Below are 25538 nucleotides of genomic sequence, written 5' to 3'. Positions count from 1 at the left end.
TTCCCAAGTTCCCAAGAAAGCTTCTTTTCATCTGCACTGGTCCTGAAAGGCTGTGACACACAAACCCAATGGTTGTCTACCAATGTTGGGCATCGCTGAGCATATTTCACACAGTTTTTGCAGTTTGTTTCACACAGTCAGCACTGGTTAGACACCATTGGTGGCTGTTTCAACATATTGAATCAGAGTTGGGCAGTTGGTGATGCTTATTGGCTGTTATACTTACTGGCTAATTATTGGCTGATTACTTATTGGCATCATAGTATCACACATTCTGACAAACCCGGATTAAACAAAATCAGTGTTTATTTCATTGACGAAAATGAGGATGAAACATGTTTTTTTGCCTATGGCTTTAAACAAACTGAATTTGACAGGTCTTCTGTGCCAGTAATGCATGACTGAAAACTATGAATGCTCGCTCTGATCTGCTCATGTAATTAATGAACAGTACAAGCAGCAGTTTAGCAGATTATATACATTTTTTAATCTTTTGACTACATTTTAGTTATTGGACATCAATGATCAGTGTTGGGTAAGTTACTTTAAAAAAGTAATAGATTACAAATTACTGACTACTACTGGAAAATTGTAATCTGATTACATTACTACTTACTTTATGTAAAAAGTAATCCGATTACTAATTACTTTACTTTGAAGTTACTTTTAAAACCTATAAAATATACTTATAAAAATACAAAATAAATAAGTTACAGCTCTTTCAGTAATTTAATTTTACTGAAAAACATTATAATGGGTTGATCACAGCAGCTCGATATATTCAAAAGACTTAAAGAGCTCACCTAAAACTTTAAATCCTCTCATCATTCACTTGTTCCAAACCTGTTTGTCTTTTTTAACACAAAAGAAGACATGAAGAAAGCTGAATACCTACAACAAGTGGCGTAAAGTAACTAATTACAAATACTCAAATTACTGTAATTGAGTAGTTTTTCTCAGGAATTGTAATTTACTAAGTAGTTTCAAAAATGTGTACTTTTACTTTTTTAGTGCAGTATTGGTACTTTTACTCCACTATTTTCCTTCAACCTGCAGTCACTATTTTATGTTTTCTTGTCTATGGGAATTAGAAAAATCAGTCCTGTGATTCCTGTCCAATCAAATCACACATAGAAGGTAACTTGCATCATAATGAACTACCTGAAGACATGGGCGATTTATAATTGCAGCTAATTGTTTGGAAGCATTAAAAGTGTCTAAGAAGATGTCCAAAATCTTTAAACGCATTGAACCAGAGACAGTTTAGATGCCTGTAACTGATGAGGAGATGACGGATGCTTACTGTATGTTGACCAAAGTGGCCTTAAACACCCAGCAGGCACAGAACATCAGATTGACATAGTACCCCAACACTGTTTGGACATTGCATTTTGATTGGAAATAAATATCGCATTGACGTCAGAACCCAACATCAGGCCAACGTCAATGTCCAACGTCCAACCTAAAATCAACCAAATATCAACATCTAATGATGTTACAGCTTGATGTTGTGTGGACGTTACAACTATGAGGTCTATCAAATGTTGGGTTTTGGTTGTCACACCTGACAAATAAGTGTCAGTATTTGATGTCAATATGACGGTTTATGATCTTGGCTCGAAGTTGGATTTTGGTCAGTTTCTAACACAATCTAAAATCAACCAAATATCAACGTCATTTGACGTCAATACTGGACATCAAAATAGCGTTGTCCTTAGATGCTGGCTAGACTTGAATTTTGGTCACTTGATGTCACGACTTAAATCTAACCTAATATTAACGTCATATGACGTTGTGTGCCTACAGAACGAAATGCCCTACAGAATGTTACGTTTACAAACATCCACAAATTACATGTAAATGCATCAACTTTTTAAAGCATAGTACTATATCTGTGTTTGTCTGAGGTAATTAGTCTACTTAAGAGTGCATATTCCATACAAAGCATGAAGCTGGTCAGTTCTTGTTTTGTGATTCAACTGGTGTGCCTGGAAAATACGAGCGCTTGCAATATGCACTCCATTGGAAATAACCAACTTGTACATGCAAAAGACACGATAAATCTTATTTAAAATGAAAGCATTTTTCCTTCTAAAAACTATTATTGTAACGCAAGTAATGCAATTACTTACTTACTGCGTTCCCCAAAAATGTAATTAGAATACAGTAACGCATTACTGTGGAACGCGTTACACCCAACTTTGTTAGTTACATAGTTACTATTAGTATCTAATGATATTCATACAGTACACAACATACAGCATACAGTATGTCAGTGCAGTATTTTTGGCCTTTACCTCAACATTCCTTTACTTTAATAGTTTCATAATGACATGGTTGTATCGATTGAAAAAGTGATCAACATGATTCTAATTCAAAATGGCAAGCAAACCCCTGGAGTTGTTTCCCCAATGTTATAGTGTCTTTTACCCAGTTTTGATTAATGTCACAAGCAACTGCCACAAGCTGATAAAAACAGTTATTTCCTCTCACTAGTGGGCTGTAGTTTTGCAGTGTCTTCAAAAGCTACTGTTTAGAGCAGATGTGTGTCACAAGGGTCTGCTTTTTTCAGCTTCTTTGTTGTCGGTTTGATGTTTCACAGCCTTAAGACTCCCCCCTCTGGCCCTATAAAGTGTTTGTGTTTGCTAGGTGCACTTCCCGACAGTCCCAGTGCCCTGTGTAAACCAGCTAGTCCCAAAGAGACAGAGGATATTTGGGTCCTCAGGACCTATCTCAATGGTAAGACTTGCCCATTTCCCCAGGCCCCCTTATTCCCCCAACCCGTTTTCTGCGATCCCCATGTTCATTCGATGATCCCAAAGTCTGTAAACCAATGACACACGTCTCAAGTTGAGGTTTTCCCAGCTGTTTCACTGGGTACCTGTCCCCTTAGGATTTATTTGTACCATGTTTGTCAGACTACCATCAGCTTGCCATTCAAGTTGCGTTATTCCTGCCCATCCTGCTCAATGCTCTCTTGTATTCCCTTTATGTTCACTTTGTCTACATACAGTAGACTCCCTTTTTCCCTTTGTCTACATACAGTAGATCTTGCTAGACTATTCAGAGGTCTTCTTGGGTCCTAAGATCTGACCAGAGTCATTTTTATCATTTTTTTGGGTCTATCCAGTAAAAGTGCAAAACTTACAATTACTGAGAACAAGGCTACAGTAAATGTCAGTTTCAACCTATTTCCAAGGCATTTTTGGGTGTTTTGGACCAGAAATTTCGGGTTGCGTTTCCAAATCTAAGTGGACCAATGAGATCTCTTGTTTGGATGTCATATTTGCTAAAATTTTGTCCTTATTTGTTGCTCAGTCTGCAGTAAAGCAGAGGTCTATATGAAGCAATATCTGTGCACCTGTTCATTTTCATGTTCTTTCCATCTTTGTGTTGCTCCTCTTTCTTTCAGCAGGTGACAGGAACAGCATTGGAAGTGCAGGCAGTTTGGGCAGCAGTCGCAGTGCTGGCAGTGGACAGAGCACTGAGGGAAACTTTCCACATAATGGACCCCATCAGTCACCTGCTGCTGTCCAGGACAACAGCAAGGTGGGCTTCAGTGTCACACACATCCGGTGCACCCAGTGAAGCACAAATAATACTTAACCCCTGTGGACTGTTCAAATTGACTACAAATTATGTTTGTGGCTGTTTTTGCCCCATTGGCTTCCATTATAACGTCATTTTTTGACTGCAAAGCCATGACACCAAATAATCATGCATTCGTGATTGTTGGTGTTTTTCCCTGTTGGGAGGAGGGAAAATGTGTAATTTTTACTGTCAATCATCAGTTTGTACCATTAACCTATTAGGCTTGTACGACTTTTATATGGAGTACTATGAAGTAAAACAGCTGATTATAGTGTATGTGCATAAGTATACTTTAATATGTTTATTTCAAAGACTGTAGAATACACAAGATGTGTCATGGCGAATGAAGCCCCGCCTTCTAGTACAAGAGCCAATCAGTGATTACTATATGGCAAATAAAGCCCGCCTTCTAGTACAAGAACCAATCTGCGATCGCTACAGACTATCATTTCTCCGGGGGAGGGGCTTGGACCAGGTGTGAATTTCTGCAGATTTTGTGTGACTCAAAGGTTTAGAAATGAAACTAAAGAGACAGTTGTTGCTTATTGTAATTGCTGTTTCATAATATGAAATTTAATCGTAAGCTTGGCAAGCAATTTTGGAGATCTTGATGCTTTCCCATTCAAACAGAATGCCCGAGCATACTGCCCGAGAGGCGTTTTAAATATGGCCACCGAGTGAATTGCCTTGCCTTAAAGGGACTTTGCTTTACCCTGTTCTGAGAGCTGAGCTGCTTTTTTTTTTTCCTCGCACTCTCACATGCACACACACTACATATAACCAAATTATTTTACGCCAGAAACTAAGCTTTTTTGCAGTGCAATTGATGATCAACAATAAAAATAAATCATTTTACCTCTTCCCAACAGGGAAAACCAGCAACAATCAAGAATGCCTGATTGTATGGTGTCATAGCGGACAAAAATAGCCACAAGCATAATGAAAGTGTAGTAAATTTCGCCAGGGGTGTATTGTTGAATGTTTGAAAAATTTCAAAGCATTTTCCCATAAGATATGTCAAAATAAGTTTTGTCACCAAAAATCATTCCATTTGCTGAAACCCAGAGAAAGTTGTGGCCAATGAAAGACTCAAAATAACCGCGGAGTGGATGAAAACATCCTGAACAGCACATAAGTGTATAATAAGTGCAATACTAATTATGTAATTATTATTCATTGAGAGCTCACCATACCTCACTGCGAATCTCCTGCACAAACAGTAGCTGAGGTGTTGTGAGCATTTATACTTGTGTTCTGTCTGTGTTGTTGCAATAACACTTGCAAAATGATAGCAGGTAGTGGGGTATCTACCATGTCAAGTTTCTTTGATTTGGTGTTTTGTAAGCGTTCAACAACTTTAAACCATAAAATAAACACAAAATAAAAGTACCCATCTGGAGCTCCTCCACGGCTCCACACTTGTCACAGCTACTCTAAGCTGGCCAATCACAGATCTTCCAAATGGACACAACGTGTGTTTATATATTTTTTGAGAGTTGCAAAGCTACGCTAAACCTACCATCAAGATGTCTTTGCTGCAGCCTGTAGCACGATGATGTAGTGGATCTGATCCAATATGTAGTGACATTGTAACGCCTACTATGGTAACGCCCATGCTACTGTGATGGATGGGGTTTGGCGTTAGGGTAGATGTAAATAACACACAATGTAATGAGTAATTTTATAATTAAAATAAATAATTTTTTTTTCTAGCAACAACCATATTGAAATTGATCTTGTGCTACAGACTGCAGCGAAGACACACTCCCTACTTTGCACACTCTGTGTAGAAGTATATATTGGCCTTAAGTTGCACACATTCACAACTGTGGAAGAAAGGTTGAGATTTTGTGATTCCATGTGTATGTGTGTGCGTGCATCGATTTTCTTTAGGAAGCTGAAGCTGTGAGAACTTGAGTAAAAATGTGCAGCACTGATTAATTCTCAAGATAGTGACCCCCCTCCAAGAACAGTACAGAGATTTCATGGTTCATGAGGCACCAAAGGGAAAAAATAATTACTGTTATATATAGAAACCCCGAGAAGCAGTGCATGCTTTTTGTGATCTCAATACCTTTTTAACAAAAGTTGTCAAGAATTTCAGTTAGTTAGACATAGTATTACAACAGTATTGTTGTACAGTACGTACCAATATTAAATAACTGTTATCCTATTATTATTAGACTAAATATTCAAACACTACATATATAAAATAAACAAATATTAATTTAATTAATGACACCAACTGCGATACCGCAAGAGTTATCCCCCTCCGTCCTTCATCGAAACCCCTCACTGCCTTCAGAGCAGTTTACCTGGCTAGCAAGTGTGTTGTGGCAGAACCGTGAGCAGTTCTCTTTGTGTTGGATACTCTCTTACATACTGTAGATATAGCGTTTGTTTGTTTTTATGTTGTATATACGCGCCTTTATAGTTTTGTTTGTTTATTTTTTACTTTGTATATTTTTGCTCTTTTTTTTTCTTGTACATACCTTTTTGCGATTGGGTCACTGTACATGTATTTTGCTCTTGACGTTTTTATCATAATCCTTGTAAATAAATACCACCTTTTTTTTACACTTCTGGGATAAGGTAATTGTTTGTTGAACTGTTTATTTTTTTTTGTTGTTTTCGGGCATCCCCGGCCTCGTAGTGGACCCATACCGGGTAAACTTCACAAGTATTACGGCAGCAATAGAGACATTCGGGCCTTCTCACAAGTCTGTAGAGAGGGGGATAACTCTTGCGCCATCACAGTTAGTTGTTTCTGTTACACTACTGCAAATCATGTCTAATGGTCTCCAAATACACAGTGTCTCAAAAAAAACAAGCAACAACATATACAAAAATAAGACTGCTTATCGTACTACATGAATAAGAATGACAAAATTTTGTACAGGAATAGCAGCGCAATCTGTGCATTAGAATAATCCTTTTATTTACTTTTCTTGGCGATGGCGTAATGATGATGTATTTATTTTTAGCTGCGTAAGGCTTAAATAAAAATGTTTATTTCTTTTTTTATTAGAATATGCAAAAGGATACACAAATTGGGATCACACAAATACAATGCTTGTAATGTATGATAGTAATAATGACAGTAAAAAGAAAGGATAACAGTAATAATAACAACAATAATTAAACACAGGTACTACACCAACTACTACTACAGAAAGTTACTAATATTACAACTACTGCTGCTACTACTACTACTGATACTACTACAAATGTTTTTTTCGAATGAAGATAAGAATTTGATCAAAGGTTTACGAGAACTGAAAGGTTACAGTGTGTCATGTTTTCTTTGTGAATTTAGAACTAAAAACTGGACAATAGGTAGATTGGATTGGCGAAAATTGATCGCACTGAATCCGTATGTCCTGTTGCGGGGAGTGGAATTGAAGCGTTCTGTCAATATTTGGGTTATCATTGTTTAACAAGTTAATGCAGAGATATAAATCAGGTGAGGTGGAAAACGTATACATATCATATAATTTCATCTATTTGCCATCTAATTACAAAATATAATTAAAGTTGGGTGTATTTAGACAAAATTCTGACAGAATTAATTTTGCTTAGATTCTTTTTAATACATGGTGTAGTAAGCCATTTCTTCATTCTTTTTTGCACTAAATGTAAATTTGCACTAGTTTTTTTTTTGTTTTTTTTTTTTTTTGGAAATGTTCCTTTGACGTAAAGAACATTACAGATGTATTTATCTTCATTAATGATTTATTCAATGCATATTTGCTTCATAAAACTATTGACTAGTCTTACTGAACTCACATTTTTTATAGATTTTTATTTGGCCTAAGGGTCTGGCAAAAATTATTTCGCTCCGCATATTAATGGAAACATAGAGTAGCTCACCATCTCAGTGGTATTGCCACCTTATTACATAACACAGTAAATTTTACATGCAGCTGAATATGGTTACTCATACCGCAGCATGTATTGCATTTAAACCACCTCAACCCAATATTCTCAATGACTGAGTGTAAGCATTTGTAACAGAGGGCCTTACATTTGAAATGAAAGAGATATTCATTTATGTTCTTGCTGATAATAATGAATATGCATGTGTAGTAATTAGACTCTCTGTGTGTAGCCTTTCAGTAATCGTCTCTCAGAGCTATTTCTGCCAGACAGCTGTTGAGTTAAATGTGACACAGTACTGTGGTTTTCTTCTATTCAGATGCCTCCCTCTGCTGGAGAACTGCTGGAACAGACCCAGGATCCCACAAAACACATGGACCCTCATTCAGGTTAGCACTGTCTTCGGATTTGCTTTCATCAGATATGTTGAAGAATAACAACTCAACTCATAATGAAAACAATACATGGTGGGAAAAGATACATGCCACTCATTGGCCGCTTTATTAGGTATACATAGCTCGTAACCCCTTCTGCTGTCAGAACTGCCTTCATTCTTTAAGCATTGATTCAACTATTCGGTCAATGTATTCTCAGAAAATTTGGTCAGTTTGGACATTATAGCTCATGCAGTTGTGCCATGTTTGTCAGCTGCAAATCCATGATGCCAGTCTCCTGTTTCAGTAAATTTCAAAAGGTATTAAAGTCATCATAGTCATTATCATGTTCAAGAAACCCGTTTGAGAAGACCGGAGAGTGTTTTTCTGCTGGAAGTAAATTGCCATCATAAGATAGGCCCACTAGGTCAAAGGGGATTGCCATAGTCATCTGTGGCATGTTAAATAATGTTCAGAAAATATTGCCCACACTATTACACCACCAGCAGCTGCCTGAAATGATGATACCACACCAGATGCATCAGTGCTTTCATGTTGTTTGAGTCAAATTCTGACCCTACCATCTGAATGATACAGCAGGAATGAATCTAGACTCATCAGAACAGGCAAACTTTTTCCAATCTTTGTCGAGTTTTGGTGATCCTGTGTGTATTGTAGCTACAGTTTGACAGGAGTGTCACCTCTTCAGCTGAAGTTCATTTGCTTCAAGTTTTGAGTTGTTGTGTCTTCCACAGACCTCCATTGTAACAAGTGCTTATGTGAGTCACTGTTGTGTTTTTATCAGCTCAAACTAGTCTGGCCATTTTCTGACCTTGAGCGTTAACAAGCCTTTTTCTCCCACAGAACTGCTGCTCACTAGATATTTTTTTTTCTTGGATTATTTTCTTTAAACCCTAGAGATTGTTGTGTGAAAATTCCAGTAAATCAGCTGTTTCTGAAATACTTGTACCAGCCTGTCTGGCACAAACAACAAATACAATGTTCAAAGGTGGCATATAATGAAAATTTGGATATACAGTACCTAGCCATAGCTGAATAATAGGAGTTCAGTATGTGGAAATGTCATGCTGTGACCCTCAAACACCATTGTTTCCTCGTTCTCATGTAAATGCCTTTAGGGTAAGTAAATTCCTGGTGAAAAACAGACCAGTTAGAACAAAACACAGACTGTAACATTGCACATGGGACCATTAAAACACGCATCATAAGCTGCGTTTGATTGGCCACAACATTTTAAAGTGAGAATACAACAATGATCATTTTCCCCCTTATTTTTAAGTTTATCTAAGCTTAAATTAACTTTCCTATCTATGTGGGATTCTTATTTTGAGGCATGGAGACTGCACTGCACCAGTTCTTTGCTAAATTTTCTCATGGCACCAGTGTGCATTAGGTGATTCATTTATTTATCTTTTTTTTTTTTTTTTTTGAGTATAAGTCATTTGATTTTGAGTATCTATTGATACCGAAACCCGATCCGATACTTCTATAATACATAAAAAAAAGAATAAAGAAAAAATAGATCCTGGATGTTCCTTATTTTTTATTTAATTAACCTTTTTTTAACATTCAACAACTCTGTTCAAGCTACCTCACAGAACTGCTCTGTTTGTTAACAATCAAATAATAAATAACATAATTTTTTATATGCTCCATAAGATCATCAGGAAGAATTTTAAATTATTTATCAAAAACTGAACTGAAAAATATATAATTAACCTTGAATATATTTTTGTGTTAATTTTTATTTATTTTTATCCTTTATATTTGTCTAAGTAACTTTTTATTGTAATATGAATTTGTTTTTATCATGTAATATTTTATGTACATCCATTTTGCCATGAAATAGTCATAAGTTGCTGATGTGGCAATAAATAAATAATAAATAAATAAATAAATACATGCTCCATAAGCATAAGAAATCCAGGATTCTCTACAAAGGCAAATAGCAGGTCACTCATTGCGATCATTTGTGCTATATTGGCTATGATGTCCCGTGCTTTTGTGCTGTTATGGGGCATTTTTTTCTGTCCTCTTCAAACTCTCCTGCAGTGTGAGGTGACTCGTCTTCAGTTGGGTTGCCTGGGTAAACTCAATGTATTGTGTCAATTGTTTGTTTTTGAGGTGCCTTATCAGGTTTCCTTTCCACCTCTTGCAGTCCCCAGTTTACATATCTCACATTTTGCTATGGCAATGTTGTCGTCATCAACTTTGTAATACCTCCAGACCGCAGACATACTCGCGCTTTCTGCTTCAAGCTGCTTCCGTGTTCTACTTTGCCGACTTTTAACCCATAGCGTCTTTGCAACAAAGTGATATCATGCAGCACGTGATCAGATGCATCATGTGATCGGATCTAGACATCCCTAGTGTGCATTCACTTATAGAAAACAATGCTTAGAATTTGAAAACATGTGGCATGTCGCTTTACATCTGGTTTCAAGTAGCATTTCTCAGCCAACCACCTGTTCACAGCGCATCAGACCTCAAAATGTGGGATATACGGATTATACATTTATTCATGCCACCTTGAAGAGCATTTAACAAGGCATCTATTCAGTTGGTAAATTACTTTTTGACAAATGAACTATGATCATTTTGCACAAATTTATTTTAGAGAACATCATACTGTGTGTGAATGTGTGTAAATGAGCACATAGTCATTTAGATTTTTTCAAAAACCTAAGCCACATATCTACCACTGTATGTAGATATCAGGGAGCAATGTATCTTATTGAATCAATGCACTCTATGGTCCCTTTCAAAGTCCTTAGAGTCAACTTTATTCCTTATTCTGATGCTCCGTTTAATCTCCAACAGGTCATCCTGACCTTAGCTTCTACATGCGTAATACATTCAGTTGGTGCCATGTGATTGATGGTTTGAGATTTGCGTTAAAGAGCTGTTGGTCAGATGTATCTAATAAAGTGGCCAGTGATTGTATATACAGTATGTGTACACAGTTAATTGTTTAAAGACTGTTTAAAGAATTTGCACTTAATGTAAAAAGACATTAGCAGTGTCATCTAGCCAACTCTTACAATATGATATCCTTGGACTCGTCCACATGTTGTGTCTTGTCTATAAAAGACAAGATATAAAAAGATATTCTATTCTATAAAAGATATTCAGTGACTAGTAATAGAAATATGTCACCTCAGACCCGCTATAAGCTATTTAGTTCATTAATCTATTGCATTTTTTAAAGAACATCCTCCACTAGATCACAATAAAGAGCTTAAAATGCCGGCTCATTTTTTTCTGTGAAGAAAGATATTGTACAGTGTCAGATTTCACTAGGAGGGCAGGACACAATGACAGAGGCAAAACTGCATGCAAGTAAGAAACAGCAAGGAAAAGAGGAGAATTTGAGAGGGAGAGAAGATTATCAATGACACGGACACACAATTTGTAGGGATTTATGCTTGAAGAGGATCTAAAAATAAGCATGAGATCAAGAAACTCTGCTGAAATCAGCTTATTTTATGGAGGTGAGTTAACCGGAGGCTTATTTACATGCATGTTATTGGCACTGCTGACTTTTTTTTGTTTTTAAATGAAGACATTGGTTTAAGTGCATATAAATGCTTCATTACAAGCTATTGAGTTGTCATTATATGATTTTTATTGTTTAATAACTTTTTGCTGAACGCATTTTATCATAAAGATCCATAAAGTACAGCATGTCATCAGAAAAGAAAGCGATTATGTTTGTCTGTCTCTCACACGAACACATATTACATAATCACTCATCAGAGCAGCCTCAGGCCTTAAAACCCTCTTCTTTACATGTCAGCGATCGTGCTATTCTGGTATGATCTATTGTTAATGAAGATAAAAAAAAACACTGCCTTGGGTCACAGAAGAACATTTTTTTCCTGCTGAAACATGTACTTCATCAACACACTGATGTGTAAACGCGCAGGTACAATAACATGCATGAAAGACGGCGCTGTGATTCCACACTCCACAGCCTAAAGGCATTAGCCAAGGCTTTCACCAACAGAAATGTGTGTGTGTTTTTTAGGTGCTCTTGGACGGAGGATTCCTCTGAGCAGCTCTAGACCTGGAGAACAACATGTCATCCATCAACAGCTGCTTCTAGATGGCAGGGTGAGAACAAGGAACAGCACATTACCATACTGCTCATATAGTTGTTGCAGGATGTATTATTGTTACAGTGTAGCTCATGCTTTACATACTGTGAACCACATGCTTCTGTCTATATAAAACCAAAAACTAGACGTTAAAATGCAATACACCTGTTTTGACTTTTAATTTCCTGTGTGAAAAAAGGTTATTTTAGCCATATTTTAATAATTTTTAATCTGGGTTATTTTTATTTCTGTTTTTTTACTCCTCTTTTTACCCAAAACTGGTTATTGAGCAACAACAGCAATATTAATGATACATTTATTATTATTATTATTATTATTATTATTATTATTATTATTATTATTATTATTATTATTATTATTATTATTATTATTATGTAAGTATTGAGTTATTATTAGAAGTATGATAATAATTTTTTTTCGCTTGTTTTGTTAGTTTATACTTTGTTATATCATTTCTGGGAAATGGGTGATATGGTGGCTCAGCGGTTAGCACTGTTGCCTCACAGCAAGAAGGTCGCTGGTTCGAGTCACTGCTGGGTCAGTGCTCCGGTTTTCCTCACAGTCCAAAGATGTGCTATAGATAAATTGAATAAACTAAATTGGCTGCAGTGTATGTGTCTGCATGTGAGAGTGTATGGATGTTTCCAAGTACTGGGTTGCAGCAGGAAGGGCATCCTCTGTGTAAAACATATACTGGATAAGTTGGCAGTTCATTCCACTATCTGAACAAATTGTCATGGACACACATGACATGATTAGGCAATGCATGCAATACAATAAATGAAACATCAAATTACACATAAAATATGCCAACCCTATATTGTTACTTATGTTTCATTTTATACATTATTCTTGATTAACAGAAAAACACTATTTCATTTATAAATGTACTATGAAATGATGTGTACTGTTAAATTAAATGGACAGTTGACCATTCAGTTTCTTTCATCTGTTAAACACAAAACAAGACATTTTAAAGAATGTTGAGAAAAAGCAGCCAAATTTTTTCTTTAACAGAAGAAAGAAACTCAAGCAGGTTTGGAACAAGACACACTCTAAATAAACAATAATGTGAATGTTGTTATTATTATTATTATTATTATTATTATTATTATTTTATCTTCTTCTTCTTCTTCTTCTTCTTCTTCTTCTTCTTCTTCTTCTTCTTCTTCTTCTTCTTCTTCTTCTTCTTCTTCTTCTTCTTCTTCTTCTTCTTCTTCTTCTTCTTCTTCTTCTTCTTCTTCTTCTTCTTCTTCTTCTTCTTATTATTATTATTATTATATGATATGATATGATATGATATGATATGATATGATATAATGTAATGTATCAAACCATATTACAGTGCAAAATGGATAAATAAATGAGTTCACCCTATTTTGAAAAGGAATATTATTATTCATTTCTCAGTCAGTAAAGGTAATATACCCTAGTGCATTTGAACAAAACAGATTTATTAAACACATATATTTATTAAAATATTAGAAATAGAAGGAAAGTACATTTAAATTGATGTGAATTATTGTAACATTACAACATTTTTTATATATATTTTTTTTGTTTCTCTTGATTTTTTTTTTCCCCCTCTTTTTAAAATTGTTATTTTAATTTTTTTTTCCTGACATATAAATTTGACCTGCTAGTTTTTGGACTGTTATATCAAGATATTTTGTTAGATTTCCTCATGATTTGGCTTTAATACTGACTAATCTAATGTATATGCACAAATATAATATTGTACACACCCACAGTACATATACATTTGTAATTATGTTCATGTCTGTCTGCATTCCCTGATTATGAATAGCAACCTGTACATGTATTCATCTATTGTAAATCTCTGTTCATAGCTAATACAACCTGTATATAATGTTGATAGTACATTCATCTGTAAATATCACCATAGTTTTTCTATAATTGCAACTTATAACTTATACCTATATCCGGCTCTTGATGCTATTGCACTCCTGGTTAGGCCTAAACTGCATTTCGTTGCCTTGTACTTGTACATGTCTAATAACAATAAAGTTTAATCTAATCTAATCTAATCCAAAGCATCCTAGTAGTATAGTAAATATACATTTTAAAAAAGAGAGATTTGTGAGTGGTGCACTCGTAGATGCTGAGCACTGTTTATGTTGAATAACATGTATATCTGATCATGTACATACGTACAATCTACAAATGCAGCTGTAGTTAGGTTAAATCCTGATGTTGTAAACAATTATAACACACGTTCTTTTACTGTCTGTTTATTTATTTTAGGCTGCATTTCAGTATATTAATCAATCAACCAATCAAATTTTGTTTATATAGCACTCCTCCAAACAAATCAATGCAGTTAAAAGGGCTTTACGGGTAAGAACAAGCAATTGACATTTATGTACTGTACATTATCAAGTAGAAAACTGCTAGTCCCTATAGTTAACTTGTAGCAAACTAGCCATTAGAATAATAGACGTAAACATAGCCAAACAAAATCATCTATTTTTCGTTCAGTTTTCAGTAGTATGCCTATTAGCGTTTTCACAAACTAGCGAACTGGATGTAAACGACCTGTGGCCCTTGACATGGCTGACCCAATGTGCTTTTCTGCATAATGCTCAATCATTTCTTTGTATTAGGATGCCGAGGCTATTTACCAGTGGCTGTGTGAGTTTCAGCTGGAGCAGTACACATCTAATTTCCTCACAGCTGGTTATGATGTGCCCACAATCAGCAGAATGACCCCCGAGGTGAGCCGTCTTTTGCTGTGCAGCAACGTTTTAAGTATGCAGGCTTATTTCTGCCACAACACATTGGTATTCACAACCTCTTTCAGTAACATTTCAAAGCCGAGCATAACTGCTATCATCTTTCTAAGATGCTTCTGAAGTGTGTCAATCCGTTTCTTTTATGCTTTTAGGATCTCACCGCTATTGGTGTTACAAAGCCTGGTCACCGCAAGAAGATCTCCATGGAAATTGGCAACTTGAATATACCGGAGTGGTTGCCAGATTACATTCCGGTAATCAGTGCTATATTTTCATACGCATAACCATTATAGCTATTTACTGATACATACAGTGCTCAGCATATAAGAGTACACCACTCACAAATCTCTCGTTTAAATTAAGATATTCTGTTGAATGCTTTATAATATTATATTTGTGCATATACATTAGTTAAGTCCGTAATGAAGCCAAATCTGGCCAAAATAACTTACAATAATGGGTAAAAAATGATTTATATGTTAGGGAAAAATATTAAATAACATTTTCAAAAATAGCAAAAATCAAGAGAAACAAAAAATATATACAATTTTGTTGAAATGCTGTAGTTTGTAATATTTTTTGCAATATTTTGCATGAATTTAATTGTAGGGGTGCTGCGTGTCGCAGTGGGTAGCACTTGCCTTACAGCAAGAAGATTCGAGCCCCGACTGGGTCAGTTGGCATTTCTGTGTGGACTTTGCTTATTCTCTCCATGTTCATGTGGGTTTCCTCCGGGTGTTCTGGTTTCCCCCACAAGTCCAAAGACATGTGCTGTAGGTGAATTGAATAAGCTAAATTGCCCGTAGTGTATGTATGAGTGTTAATGCAAGAGTGTATGGGTGTTTCCCAGTGCTGGGTTGCGGCTGAGAAATAGATACAAATATTCATTTTCAAAATTGGGTGTACTCATTTATGCTGAGCACCGTATATGGGCTATAGCCTATGTGTTCAAGATTATGATATGCACAAACTGCATAAAAATGACAGTGATGATCATAAATGAAATGCTTTACTAAAAAGTCTTTATGAAGTTTCTTTAAAATAATCCAAAGAAACGGCATCCCTAATAAGTCTATTCACAATGTGAGTAGAATTATATAAATTACATCATTTACAAAATGTGCAATGAAAATTAGATTTAAGGATAATATACTTTGCATAAGCAGTCATTCTGTGGTGGAAAATCTGAGAAATAACAGTAGATGGCACTTTTACAGCCAAACACAAGTGCATGATCAAATACAAAAACATCTTAAGATATTTTGTAAAATTCCTTCTACTGTAGAACTATTTGCTGTCTTCATTTTATTTATTTATTTATTTTTGTAATTCAGTTTAATCGAATTTAATCGAAAAGTCATTGAAATCGACATTCAGAAACTTTAATCGATCTAATTTTTCCAGGTCAATTTTATCAATTACTTTCCCTGCCACGTGTGGAGTCATTTGACCCCGCTCTGTTAAGGCTGATTTATACTTCTGCGTTGAATGCATGCGTATGGTCCAGCACAGCCTTCGCGTGGTCACATACCCGTGCACCTCTTAAAAAATGTAACTACACATCAGACGTTTGCACTGCATTGATGATGATTGGAAGCTGCGGCAGAGATGCGTTGAGGTGGCATATTTTCTATTACAATAAAATTATTACTTACATGAAAATATTTGTTTACAGAAGATTCAAAAAATGCACTATTTAAAATATTATATACACGATATACAATAGTTATTTTATTTAGAAAATGTACTGCTTATTTTCTACTTTTGGAAACAAAAAAAAATATTTTTAATGTTTTCAAAAGTGCAAGTTATTTATTTGTGACTGTTGGTTTTAGGCATTGTGTGCTTTAATTTCAGTTGTTCAATAAATAATCATAGATGCTAGATAGTGTGCGTTTCCTTCAATTATTTTAGAATCGAGTAATGCACTCTTCATTTAAAAATCTCTCACTTGTAGTATGTGAGCATATTTACTGTACAAAACATATCAGTGAACTATGAGGGCAAAAACATAAAATAAATAAATAAAATAATCATTCAATATTCGCAATCAAGTTAAAATGTTAAAATAATCGAGATTTTGCTTTTACGCCAAATTGCCCAGCCCTAATCCAAAACAAAAATGATATTAAAAAAATTAAACATATTAAACTTAAACGAATATTTTCTTCATCTGCCAACATATTTTAACTAGACATGTTTAACTAAATATGTTATATTTAATATAAAGATATATTTTTTTAATTCGTCCTTTTATTCAGGTTGCTTTGTATGAGTCTGTTTAAACAGTTATTTTATTTTCATCACTAGTTCATGTTTGTGAATATATGTAAATACTTAGGTCAAAACTAAAAGTGCTTCATTAACTCACATTACTAAAACTGAAACTAAATATATTAAACTAAAAAAAAATGTGTTTGTTAAATAAAACTAGACTAAAACGAATAAAACCATTAATGAAACAAACTAAAACTAAACCAAATTGAAAATAGAAATTGTAAAAATATGACATAATTAAAAATAGTAATAGTATATAATGGTAACATGTAATTAAAAAACTTAAAAAAAAAAAAGATTTCATAGACATTGACCTGTAGTATGTAGTCAAGTAAACCGCATGTTGCAGCTGCATTATATATATATATATATATATATATATATATATATATATATATATATATATATATATATATATATATATATATATATATATATATATATATATAAATATATTTTTAGAACTTGTTTTAATTTAGCTTCAGATTTACGCGAAGCAGTTGTTGGTGCTGTTGCTTAAAGAGGCTGGAATTGTTATATTGTTATTTATTATTAATATGTAATGCTTAACCAAGACATGCACTTTACATTAACCAAATCAAATTAAACAGGAGGATCATTTTACATTTGTGCTAATCTGTTTATTTCAGTCTGATATTGGGAAATGGCTCAGTGCTATTGGGCTGCCGCAATACCAGAAAAAACTAGCGGAGAATGGCTACGACTCCATCAGCATAGTGCAGGATATCACATGGGAAGATCTGCAGGAAATTGGCATCACTAAGCTGGGTAAGTAAAGGGTGAATAAAAAGTGATATTGTACATTAATATGTTTATTTGAAGGACCTTTTTGGGTTTTGTTCAACACGGTTGGATTTATTTGGTCAAAAATAGCAGGATAGATGAATATAAAATTGTAGTTTATTCCTGTAAAGGCTTTAGTGCCACATTATGATTAAAAATTTGGGTTTACGCAATAATAAACAAAAAAATTCTTTGTGAAACACAGATTTCACAGTGTTTAAAAAACCTGTAAGATGTCGTAAATTACATAAAATTGAGTATTAATATAAAATGTGCTTGATTATAGAACGAACACACAATATGCATACCTTTTCTCACAAAATCACTTTTTTTTTTACCGAAAAAAATATGTTATTATTTTCAAAAACGTTTCAAAAAGTCTTAGGCTTTTAGTTGTTTCTTATCAATGTTTTCCACGGCTTGTGGAAAGCCTGATACATTTTGTTTCTGTGTTCATTGAAAAGTTTAAAAGAACTGTTTTTATTTTAAATCTTTTCTAACATTATTAATGACCTTACTGTGACTTTGTTAAATTAAAGTATGAGTTTCTTGTGATTTTAAAACTTACCTCAAAAATTTGATAGTAGGTAGTGTTCACAAATGTACTTAAACATAACACTAAAGCCAGATAAACATAGCAGTAATGCTCATGTACAGTTGAAGACAAAATTAATAGAAATTTTAATTATTTAAAAAAAAATTCCCGAATAATATTTAACAGAGCAAGGAAATTTTCACAGTATTTCCTATAATATTTATTTCTTCTGGGGAAGTCTTATTTCTTTGAGTTTTTCTGGAATAAAAGCAGTTTTAAATACTTTTAACCCTGTTTAACATTAGATTTTTTTTCAATTGGTTACAGAACAAACCACTGTTATCCAATAACTTGCCTAGCTAACTTGATAACCTCTTTAAATAAAGTCTTTAAACTGAATACTACTATCTTGCAAAATAAGTCGTCAAATATTATGTACTATCACCATGGCAAAAGCAAAATAAATTAGTTATTAGACAAACGTCATTAAAACTATTATGTTTAAAAATGTTTAAAAATCTCTATTAAACAGTATTGGGAAATAATTTTTAAAATGACAGTTTCAGGTTTAATCATTTTGACTTTAACTGTACATTAGATTCCAAAACCACAAAGTATTCTAATTCCTTGACTTTGTTTATCTCTAGGTCACCAGAAGAAGCTGATGCTGGCAGTTAAGCGGCTCAGTGATGTACAGAAGGCCCGTAAGACCCAGGCCGAGGGTCAGGCATTGCTCCAGCACAGAAGAGCTCCTCCTGCCCTTGAGCTGGTGGCCATTGAGCATCATGACAGCTCCGACTGCCCCTCATCACCTTTGTCACCAAAGATGCTCACGTTTCAGGACAGCGAGCTGAGCGTGGAGCTGCAAAACGCCATGGCGCGTAGCGGATACTCTGGAGGACACGACGGTCTCAGCATGAGCGGAACAGCCATGCGTCTTAGTCAAGAGAGCATCGGGACACGATCAGGAGGGTCAGGACGCTCGCAAGAACGCCCGATGGCATCAGTGACCCCTCACAGCAGGTCACAAGAGAGCCTGGATAGTTCAGACAGCAGTCCCAGCAAGGAACATTATGCCATTAGGGAATCTCAGGATAAAAACCAAATATCGCCTGTCAGAATGGCCCCAGTTTTGCCGCTACAACCTCATCCAAACTCTTCCAGCAGCAGTCCGTCAAGAACCCCACCCATATTGACAGGTAAAACAACACGTTTCGCATATCCGCCAAATCATACCCAATCTAGACCAGTGGTTTCTCCATCCCAACCCCATCAAGGATCACCCCTCCAGAGGGGCTTCAGCTACCTGCAGCATCAAAACTGCGACGCTAACAAGCAAAAAAAACACCGGTCCAGTCAGAGCCGCGCAGCCAAACGAAGACACATCACGCTCCACTAAAAAGCGAACTCAGAGTCTTTCCCGCTACGCCATGTCGGATGGAGAGAATGAAGATGATGATGTCTCAGCTCCTACCATCACGTCTGCCAATGTGGCTTCTTATGCCACACTCACTCGCAAACCCGGTCGCAGCCAGCCATCTTTCACCTCCAGTGATCGCCAAGTGGGCCGCAGTCATTCCTTTGCCATCCGTGCCAAGAGGAAAGGTCCACCGCCTCCCCCTCCAAAACGGCTAAGCTCTGCCCCAAGTGGAGTAACTTCAAGTGGGGTTGAAACAGAGAGTGCTGGGAGTGTCCGAAGCATTGCAGCTCGACTGGAGAGCAGTACAGGAAGCCCCAGTAAGACATGCAACAGCCCTGTTTTTAAAGCCATGTCTCCAGCTACTCCTCCAAAAAATACAGAGAACCGTAGGAGGACCACTAGCGACTGCTCTACATATGAAACGAAGCAAAATGTTGCAGATCAAAATGTCAGCCCTTTGAGGAACCAACAAGGTTCCGGTTCTTCGCAGGAGAGCATACCTTTTGCAGAAGAGGGCAAAGTTACTATTAAGCAACGGACCAAATTAGCATCCCCTAAGAGCGAGGCCGAGGCTGCTGTTGATATTCTGAAGCCAGCACAATCGATCAAATCATCCCTAGAGGTGCCCGAGTTTAACTTAAAGGAATCGGATACGGTCAAAAGGAGATATAAGCCAAAAGAGCTGCAGATGAAAGGTCAAGGCACCAGCGCACAAATAGGAAATGAGAGGACCACAGAGACTGAGATGGTCTTGCAGTGCATGCAGAATGGCGGATTGAGGAAAAATCCTCTTAAAGCTGGCCTCGCTCCCAAACCGGGCTCTCCGCATAAACCTCCCACCCCTTCTAAGCCCACACGCCATTCCACTGCAGCCATCTCAGGTACTGCTATGACTTTTTGTATGTTAGAAAATTCATTATTTAAAGAAATAGATCTATTATATATCTATTTTCATTTTGAAGAGTGTATGACAAATGACGTCTGTTTTAACATTTTGATTTTGAGCTGCTTATTCATATGTGCTTACAACACACATATTTGGGTTCCGCACAGTTTTTTTTAAAAGTGCTATACATACACAACAGACAGTAAACAGAACACAAAAAATAGAACAATGTATTAAAAAAACTGTATTTAGAGTAGATTAAGTATATAGAATAATATAGGTAGTATTTAAATACTATTTGCATTCATTGTCATAATATTTACAATAATATTAATACTTTTGAACAGTTATTTTATAGTGCAATAACAGTTTACAATTTTACAATTTGTACTGTATTTTTGATTAAATAAATGCAGCATTGGTGAGCAAAATAGGCTTATTTTAAAACATTTAATTTAGTGAATGTATTATTTATTTGTGTAAATATATATATATTTTTATATATTATTTCTATTTTTATTTCAGTTAGCAGAAACGATTAATTATTAGGGATGTGCATATATGGACATTTTGACCTCATTTGTCTTAGTCTGCATTGCAAAAACAAAACAAAAAATGAAATACAGCGGACGGGACAACTAATTTCAGTTTAAAACCTTAGTTGCAGAAAACAAGGAATTTGCGATGGAACATCCAGATCTTTGTTTTGCAAAAATCATTATATTGAAACTCTAAAAACCTCTCTTCACAGTGAAAGCTCCCACACTCCTGAAAGCTTGTATTCCCTCTAACATAAACTCTCCTAAAGTGTGTGTCACGTCATGTGGATAAATGCCGATATATCAAGCATCAGTATTATGAATCATTCTGTTCTCATTCGACCATAACAGCACTAATTGATGCCACTCTATCAGAAAACTAGCCTCGAGTCCCTACACATATTTGCCTGTGAATTTAATTGTACCAAATGAACTTGTACAAAGTCTATTAGCAATGTTTGTGCTTCTACTAAATGTTTGTTCGCTTTGCTCTTTTTGGCTGTGGTCAATGTTCTTCAGGAGTGTCAGTGAGTGTTGTCCAGAGCGTGGCGTTCGCTGTTTCTCCTCCATGCAGTCCACTGACTCGCTGTCCCCCAAACACAACACCTCAAGGTCAGTCAGCGCTGACAGCTGAAGGCCAGAATGTGCTGGTTCACAAACGACTTGAGCAAACCAGCACGTCTCTACAAGCAGCCCTTCAAGTTGTGGAGAGGAAACTGGCTCAGGACGACCCAGCAAGCAGGTAAACTTTTGTGTGTGTGTATATCTGTCTGTTTGTTGTTTACTAAAAAGAGCACTAAACAGCTTGAGTCCATAAGGGGAAATTCTCTATTTTGAAAAGACAGTCTTGCAGATGGTCCTATAATGACTGGATGACCACTTGGGAGCCTGCTGGATAATCTCGCATTGAGTAATTCTACCTAAAACTAGTGTCTGTTTTTCCTTTGACTCTTTGATGGTTTGGATGCGACGAAGACAGATTGTTGATATCCTTATTTCATGGATGGAGAACAGATGGTGTCTCATTTAGGACTTTCATTTGACTCCTTTCCTGACAAATTCACTGTCAGCAGAGTCGCCGGTCAGTCTGTCAAACCTCGTTTTGCATTTTGAACAGATTTAGCTCGTAGCGTAGCATATGCTAATCCTTAAAACCCCATCCGAGATTTTTTATTTTGCATATATGGATGCTGTGAATCTAATCCTGTCAGTCACGAGTTTTGAAACGGTGGACTGAGTACTGCACTGTACTCGCTATATATTTTATTCTGATTATTAGTGTCATGATTTGCCCATTTTCTCAATGCGTTGAGCACAAATCCTGACAAGGCGTTTCATTTCAGTCAAGAATCAGTTTTAAAGAGTTCCCAAAGTCATCCTGAAAATCCTGATGGTAATGGAGTATATAAAATAGTTATTTTGAGACCAAGACAACTGCTGAAAAGAAATCATATCCTTTTAAAAATAGAATATGGGATTTATTTTTATTTGAAATAGTTTATCGACACATTTCTACAAAATTGTGGCCTTTGTGGGTGAAAGTTTTCAACCGTCAAACAAAAAAGTTTTACAGAGATTTATTTTGAACTCATTTAACCTTTTTTGGTGAAGCACAAATTAGTTTAAGGTTCTAAGAAAAGCCATCAAAACTACTGTAAGAACATAGTCAAACATGGCTCATTGGAAATGTGTGCCTCAGCAAACGATTTCATTTCACAGATTCATTGCTCTGAGTATGTTTTGTTGCATGCTTCTGTTACTACTAGAGCAGTGGCGCCCTACATTTTTATGACCGTGGATTGGTAACCGCTTGACAATTTTACCGCGGATGTGGTGGTGGGTGAATGTATGTAGATTTTTTGGTGAACATGAACTGTTTTCTCAGAGGATGAAAAGCTGACAAAACAGTGCTGCAACTGATACAAGTTTTATTTATGGAGAAATTTAAAAAGCACTGCAGTGTTTGGACTTAAACTCTGAAAACTGGACTGGACTTATATTTACATCAGCGAGCCTTTGTTATAGTGCAGATACCGGCGGTCAAGCGAGAAGTTCGGGGGGCGTGGTTAATTTTACATCAAGCGTTTGGTTGGAAGCTCGATTCCACGGCTCCTCCTCTGGCTCCATCAGGCAGTCCTTCTGCGCATGCCCAGGCTCCAATTTCAGCAGTCTTTTGGGACAGTTTGTGCCCGTCACAGAGGCGTTTTGCCCTCAAAGCGTTCAATGTCGCGTCGTCCATATTTTATACAGTCATTGCTCCCAATATGCGCGCACCTCCATTGAAAAAAAAAACAAAAAAAAAAGAACTTGTGCTCAGAAAAGACGCAATATGCGGATGCCCCAAGGCTGCCATCATTTGTGATCTCCATTAGTTGATCTTGCACAGACAAATGGGTTGCGAGGCAAAAAAATGCAAGGCACACCACACTGCCTTTTTTGTTGACAATAGAAGTGCGGTGTGCTTTTTACAGCGTTTTTTGAGACCGTTTGTGCCCGTCATGAGGCGTTTTGCATTCAAAATGTTCAATGGGAAAAGGTGCTGTCGCGTCGTCCATTTAAAAAATTTTTTTTTACAGTCATTGGTTGGGGGGCCACTGCACTAGAGCAGTGTTTCCCAATCCTGTTCCTGGAGGCACACCAACAGTACATATTTTGGATGTCTCCCTTTACTGACCCATTAACTTCAGGTGTTGAAGTCTCTTCTGATGTTATAATAAGTTGATTCAGGTGTGTTTGATTAGGGAGAGGTTGAAAATGTGTACTGTTGGTGTGCCTTCAGGAACAGGGTTGGGAAACACTGCACTAGAGGATGCTGTATACATTTTTGCAAATCCAAAATATGTTGCTTAAAGTATGTTTTCTTGTATGAGAACCACAATTAAAATAATACTTCAAAAGAACCACTTGAAAAGAATACTTTATTCATGAATAATATGTCCATGTAATAACATGGTATTAGTGTGAAAGGGAACAAAACTTGTTTGGCGTCTGCGTACTGGCTGTATGCATACTGCCCTGTAACTTTAATTTTACCTAGAAACTGCAGTCAAGCATGTGTTGAAGTACGATTTTGTTTTAACGAAAATGTAGGTTGATACACAAATTTCAAATTACAATCTAAAGGAACAATTTTCTGTCTTTATCCATTTAAAAATTATTTTCTTTCCTTTAGTCTTTAGTTTACACCGTAAAAAATGTCAGTAATTTCAACTGTAAACAATCTGTTTTATTAATATGTTATATTTATTAATATTATTTTATATATATATATATATATATATATATATATATATATATATATATATATATATATATATATATATATATATATGGTGAGTAACCATAAATTCAATTACTATTGTCAACATTATTATAGTTTATATATATATATATATATATATATATATAATCATTTTATTTTATTTTTTTCTCATACTTCAAAAGATTGTTGTATGACAAAAATAATTATGAAATATTTTTCACATTCCAAGCGTATTTTAATGGTTAAATTCCAGCAACCATGGCTTTTTACAGTAAATTTTATGCATTTTCTGTGTATTTTTTTACTTTAAAGTGTTGAAAAACTAAAAAAAACAAATAGTTTTAGTTTTTAAACAAATGTTTTGAGAGTAGCATAATCCGAAATCATAATTAGTGATGTGCTTAATAAACATTTTTAGAAGTATCTCCAAATCTATTGTAAGACTTAATATTGTGATCATTGATAAAGAAAAAAGGGAATTTATTTGAGATAGAATTTCTATTTGTAAAATGACAAATCTTTTTACTGTCTTTTAGTTTATTTAATGTGTCCATGCCAAAAAATCTTGCTGACTCAAAACTACATTACAAATGATTTATAAAAAATGTATCTTTAACTGGTCAAGTAGATTACACCTGTAGTCCCACACTTAATCATCAACGTACATGCATATGTATGTATGTATGTATTTATGCATTTATGTACATGTATGTACAGTACATACTTTATGTATAAAAATATGAATGTTCATCTATCACAGGTCAAGGGCTTTCCAACTGTAGACCCACATTGCATCAAACTTGACTAATTTATTATACTTTCACAATGTACGTCTTCACATTATCCCTGCTCTTCTTTCTCTCAGGGGCATTAACACGGTGAAGTCAGCGGGGAATATTCTTGATGATATAGGGAACATGTTCGATGATCTTGCTGACCAGCTGGATGCCATGTTGGATTGACCTCCTGTAATTCCTCAAAGCATTACGCGGGGCCTTCACATGGAAGCTTCTGGACGCTTTAAACACTCACTTTTCATACTCTGTTTACATCATTCTTCAGAAATGAATCAAACGAATCAA

At 35.6% G+C, this 25538-nt stretch overlaps 1 protein-coding gene across 1 annotated transcript in view; it reads left to right on the top strand.

Moving 5' to 3' along the window:
* The window catches only part of caskin2 (CASK interacting protein 2), a 97825-nt gene that overhangs the window by 70989 nt on the left and 1298 nt on the right, over positions 1–25538 (top strand). The window contains 11 exon segments of the mRNA XM_056469255.1: positions 2650–2739; positions 3413–3549; positions 7787–7856; positions 11890–11975; positions 14605–14715; positions 14886–14987; positions 17661–17799; positions 18997–19690; positions 19692–20650; positions 21714–21936; positions 25322–25538. The exon segment at positions 25322–25538 is cut by the window's right edge and continues 1298 nt beyond it. Coding sequence (XP_056325230.1) covers positions 2650–2739; positions 3413–3549; positions 7787–7856; positions 11890–11975; positions 14605–14715; positions 14886–14987; positions 17661–17799; positions 18997–19690; positions 19692–20650; positions 21714–21936; positions 25322–25418 — 2708 coding nt within the window. The 3' untranslated portion in view covers positions 25419–25538.

The sequence above is a fragment of the Danio aesculapii genome, chromosome 12, assembly GCF_903798145.1.
Source record: "Danio aesculapii chromosome 12, fDanAes4.1, whole genome shotgun sequence".
In the NCBI taxonomy this organism is placed as follows: domain Eukaryota; kingdom Metazoa; phylum Chordata; class Actinopteri; order Cypriniformes; family Danionidae; genus Danio; species Danio aesculapii.
Note: the sequence above shows the minus strand (reverse complement) of the source record. Positions and strands in the feature narration are given on the sequence as shown.